This window comes from Oryzias melastigma, unplaced genomic scaffold, assembly GCF_002922805.2.
Source record: "Oryzias melastigma strain HK-1 unplaced genomic scaffold, ASM292280v2 sc00859, whole genome shotgun sequence".
In the NCBI taxonomy this organism is placed as follows: domain Eukaryota; kingdom Metazoa; phylum Chordata; class Actinopteri; order Beloniformes; family Adrianichthyidae; genus Oryzias; species Oryzias melastigma.
Genome location: NW_023417445.1, coordinates 1 through 5,398, shown reverse-complemented (window position 1 = coordinate 5,398; position 5,398 = coordinate 1). Strand labels below are relative to the sequence as shown.

The 5,398-nt window shown below is 42.9% G+C and overlaps 1 protein-coding gene and 1 pseudogene across 1 annotated transcript; one reads left to right on the top strand and one right to left on the bottom strand.

Annotated features, from left to right (window-relative positions):
* Nucleotides 1-509: 509 nt before the first annotated feature.
* On the bottom strand, nucleotides 510-2,950 carry LOC112139797 (annotated as a pseudogene).
* A 395-nt stretch (nucleotides 2,951-3,345) lies between these two features.
* LOC118598477 lies at nucleotides 3,346-4,614 on the top strand. The gene has a single exon (XM_036211185.1). It carries the CDS (start codon nucleotides 3,679-3,681, stop codon nucleotides 4,576-4,578), a length of 900 nt encoding a protein of 299 aa, XP_036067078.1. The 5' UTR covers nucleotides 3,346-3,678; the 3' UTR covers nucleotides 4,579-4,614.
* Nucleotides 4,615-5,398: the final 784 nt, after the last annotated feature.

The window sequence follows — 5,398 nt, the reverse complement described above, 5'->3', positions numbered from 1 at the left end:
GAGATGAGGAAAAGAGGTGAAAGAGGTGAAGGGCATTTCCTCAGTTTTAGATAAGATAACATGCCGCGATAAGGACAAAACTAGAATCAACCCTTGCTACGATAATGGAACAACCTTCTTGAGCCTTTGTGCTTTTTAGAAACAGATTATAAAATTGAGGGTGAAAGGTTAGATCAGAAAAACAGATATCTGAATCAGGATCAAATGCGGAGTTACATGTAAACTCTCCGCTTCTCAGAAAACCATAAAAAGCCAATAAAAACACAGTTTCTAGAAGTGCGTCATGATATAGGCCAAACTTGCCTTTGCGAAGAACATTAATCATGGAGTGCAAAATGGAAAGAGTGATGGGTTTGCGTGAATCTTTGCCTGGCGGAGAGGATTTAGCAATGCCTTTTAGTAACAATTTGATAGAGGGATTGGAGAAGAAGCTCGACATATCCGGATTAGAACATCTGGCAACGAACTGTATGCCTGCTAGAGTGTTGCGAATGACCGATATTTTATGATTTTTACATCTTTGCAATGACAAATGAAGGCACAAATAGTAGAAATTAATATAGGATACAGGGGGACACGAAGGGAAAAAAAAAATAGTGCAAATGATTTCCAGGCATATTCATACGACCTCAGTGTAGAATGGGAAAGACCTTTTGCATATAACGTTTTGCGGAGTGGATGAGGGAGGACAGTGGAGCAGTGGTCAATTTAGGATCAGAGATTTGAAAGGGGGAACTGCCAGTGGGGAAGGATGAGCCTCTGGTCAAAGGTTCTTGAAAGCCTGGAAGTTAAAGCGAGAGAGAGAGTCGGCTATGAGATTACTATGCCCAGGAATGTGACGTGCAGTGAAAACAAAATTATGCGTGATGGAAAGCCATGTTAGGCGGCGCACAAAGGGCATGATGTTGAGGGAATCGGATCGACCTTTGTTTATTATGTGCACTGCTGCTTCGCTGTCGCTGAAGATAGTGATCCGTTTTCGAGCCCATTTGTTGCCCCAGAGGTGGCAAGCCACCACTATGGGATACAGTTCAAAGAGCGCAGAACACAGACTGATAGCCTCAAACTCAACAGGCCAACGTTCAGCGAACCATTCCTCTTGATAAAACCCCCCAAAACCTAAGGAAGGAGCAGCATCGGTAAAAAAAACACAGAGAGTCAGAGGAGAAAGCAACATCATCATAGAAGAAAGACACGCCATTCCAAACTTTCAAAAACGCAGACCAAAAAACCAGGTCAGAACGGCACCCAGCATCCAGGAAAACCTGATCCGATAGAGCAGGAACAGAGGAAGCCAACTCGAGAAGATGAGAAATGAAAGACCTACCCTGAGGAATAACTCATCGCAAAATTTAAATGGCCCAAGAGAGACAGGAGCTGACGCTTAGAGAAGGACGGAGAACTGAGGAACTCCCCCACAACTTCCCGAATGCGTTGAGGCTTGTCTAGAGGGAGGAAAAGCCTTCATTTCGACTGTATCGAGAATGATGCCCAAAAAACTCCAGGGAGGTGGCCGGACCAACGGTCTTAGCAGCAAACAGGGGAACGCCCAGGGAACCGAAGACATTTACAACTTAGCCAGAGACGAGCCGGAACCGACGCAGGGGGATCAATAAACTACTTTTTTTTTTTTTTTTTTTAAATATATAAGTTGTGCAATTTATTTATTTAACATAAATCATTCCACAGTGCAATTGCTTCTTCTTTTTGTATATATATATATATATTTAATATTTTTATATATATTATTTAGCTCTGTTGTAAATATGTTAATTTGTTCCATTTTATTTTATTTTATTATTATTTTTTTTTTATCTGCAATGCTGCCGTAACACTGCAATTTCCCCGCCGTGGGACGAATAAAGGACTATCTAAATCATCCAGAAGGTGCAGAACAGAGGGGAACCCCACGCGGTTCAGCAAAATCCAACACAGAGCATTAGCGAAGAGATCGAAAAAGGCCGGGCTACTCCTACAGCCAAATGTAAGGCGACAGCGAAATAAACCGAGAATCCCACCTAACGCCAAACAGGTGCCACTGAGAGGGGTGCATGGGGAGCAACTTGAAGGCACCAGCAATGTCAGCCTTAGACAACCAGGCACCACGGCCGGCGAGCTTNGAAGGCATCAGCAATGTCAGCCTTAGACAACCAGGCACCACGGCCGGCGAGCTTTATGTAGCACTTCGTTAATATCCCAAATGAATTAAGGAAATTATTTAACTAGATTAAATTTCAAAAGAGTAGGTTCGGCTGCTGGAGCTGGGTGTGCAGTGAAACGAATTGACACTGTTGCGATATCAAGCTTTGTATTTACAAAAGAAAATATTTACAACAGTGCACAACAATACAATCAAGAAAGTCAGTCAGTTCTGTTTTTTCCGATACAGTTCACTTGCGTGAGACCGCAGCAACGTTCCTCGCCAACAGCAGCAGTGTTGGTCAGTAGAGAGAAGATCCGTCCCGGTAATCCATTCAATGTTCTCCACTCGGGGGAAGTAGATCCAACTCTTAGGCCTCCAAGCCTGGTAGCTCGCCAACCGGGATCTCTCCTCTACTGGGAACCTGGCCTAGAGCGGCCCATAAAACAGCGTTTACGTAACAAAAGAAAAACAAACAGAGCGCTCACACAACATATACGATGCTAATGCTAGCATCGCCTTCACTCACCAGTCCCGAGGTGAAACTGACGTAAAGTCAGATTGTCTAATTGACAACACCGATCAACCGCTCAGTAGTCCTGCAGCCGCTTCCCTGTATCGCTGACAGGTTTATGCAGCCAGACCCGCGTCAGCTGATTTTAAAAGAGTCAGCTGATCCCAGGACTCCGCGTGATTGGCTAATCAAGTCCCAACCATGCAAACAATCTAAAAGGGACCCAGCTGACATGTGTTACACTTGCATGTCTCAAAGTTAGATTTAAAAAAAAAAATGTTTTTACCTTTTACCATTAGTAGAGACCACATTAGCGAAGAAATTAGCTTGTTACTTAATTCAAAGCTGAACTCCAAACTATCATAAAATTCCTCAGTAAATTAAATCAGCCAAAAATAATAGCATGTTGCTAAAAGAAAAGCTAAACTTTAAATTAGCCTACAAACCCCAGAAGATAACAAATTAGCCAAAAATGTTAGCATATATGGCTAAAATATTAGCTAACCTACAGATTATCATAAAATTTTTCTGTAAACTAATTAGTCAAAAACCTGTTGGTAAAATAGAAGCTAAACTCTAAATTAGCCTAAAACCCCCAGTAGACAACAAACTAGAAAAAAAAAATGTTAGTATGTTAATAAAATAGAAGCTAGACTCTACATTTTTTGAAAATTACTATTATTTTGTTTTTCTTCAGCCAGAGAGCCACCATGGAGAGCTAAAAGAGCCACATGTGGCTCTAGAGCCGCAGGTTGCTGACCTCTGGGCTAGAAGATGAGGCTCTACAAACTGGCAGGAGCTGCCACTCTCACAGGTGGAGGTGTTGTTAGGATGAGAGGAAAACATTCTGTAAAAAAGCAAAAATTTTGTATAAAGTATAAAACTGCGATCGGCTGCCTTTAGCTGGCAGGATGCAGAACCCGAGTTTTTGTTTTTTCTTTGTGTTTTACTGTCGTTGAAATGACGCTGATGTTTTTGTGTTTTTCTGCAGTGAAGTCCTTGAACTAATAAACTCGACACCAGCATGCACAGATATAGGTGGGCTGAAGATGATCTCCTGCCTGACGGGGATTTTCACCTCACTTCTAAAGAGCCCGAAAGTGGTCGTACCTACGTCATGTACCACGGCACCACCTGGGAGAATGCTGAGAGCATCTGGGAGAACGGTTTTCGACAGTCTTCCAAAGGGATGCTGGGTCCGGGAGTCTACCTCAGCAGGGACCTGGAGAAGGCCAGACGATATCCCATTGAGCTGGAGGACGACGAGGACAGGGTCATCATCAAAGTGAAGGTCAACGTGGGACGTGTCATCGCCATCAGATACCAGAACCACCCCCTGCAGAAGACCTGGAGCTCCCAGGGGTACGACAGCGCCTGGGTGCCGCCCAACTGCGGGATGGTGAAGAGCGGCCTGGAGGAGAACTGCGTCTGGGATCCTAGACGGATCAAAGTCATGAGACTCATCAGTCCTCAGCTGCTGACTTCTTCTGCAGGCTCCTCTCCAGCCTCTTCTCAAGCTTCTTCTCCAGCTTCTTCTCCAGCTTCTTCTCCAGCCTCTTCTCCAGCCTCTTCTCCAGGCTCTTCCAGAGCTTCTTCTCCAGCCTTCTCTCCAGCTTCTTCACCATCCTCCCTTTCCAGATTCTTTCTGAGCTTCTTCTCCATCCTCTCCATCATCCTCCTCTCGAGCTTCTTCTCCATCCTGTTCTCCATCCTCTTCAGCACCTTCTTCCCGAGCTTCTTCTCCATCCGCTCCATCATCCTCCTCTCGAGCTTCTTCTCCATCCTCTTCTCCATCCTCTTCATCATCTTCTTCCAGAACTTCTTCTCCATCCTCTTCATCATCCTCCTCTCGAGCTTGTTCTCCATCCTCGTCTCCATCCTCTTCATCATTCTCTTCCAGAGCTTCTTCTCCATCTTCTTCTAAGTGAACCGAATGTGCCCAGTCTGAAACATCCTTAAAGACTTTGNTAATGGGTTCACTTACTGTCACAGGTTTCCCTCAAATAACACAAAAGTCAAATAATTCTATACACTGGCCTTGAACCGACCTTGAAATGAGAGTAAATACAGCAAATAATTACTTTTCTACAAAGTAATTTGCATTATAGAATGCATCATTTCATGCAACAAAAATCAGATCAAAAGATGAAAATTAGAATTAAAAATGGAAATCAGTCAGGCTTTTTAGACATACTTGGAATGTTTGTCACATAAAGGCCAATAAAACAATGAAATCTTTCCAGATTTGATATGAAAATATATTTTTTGCCACCAAAATTTTTGATTGGTAAAAAAGATGAGCGTTTCTAAGGAATAAAAAAGACCCGAAGGCAATCATAAACAGAGGACAGCTGGGAAACCAGAAGAACCAGCGTTACCTTTCCTTACATTAAATCATGTCGCTATTTTTCTAATTGTTTAATTTTTTACCTTTTTGTGTTAGAGAAATAAAAAAAAGAACACTTTTATGTGTAGAGGTGAAGAAGGTGGACAACTTTAAGTTTCTACAGTCCAGAGCAACAGTTGGGGATAAAGGAAAAGAAGAGTGTGTGCTAAAAGATAAGATGCAGATGGTTAACTGTTTTAACAAACATTTTACAAACTCAGATGCTGTTTTTAATTCTGAATCTTCGTATCCCACTTCATCAGCTTCTACTTTGCCAGCAGCCCTCACTTATTCAACACACACTCGTTTTAACTTGCAGCCCATTTTAGACTGGGAGGTCTTGGAGGAGTTGAAAATG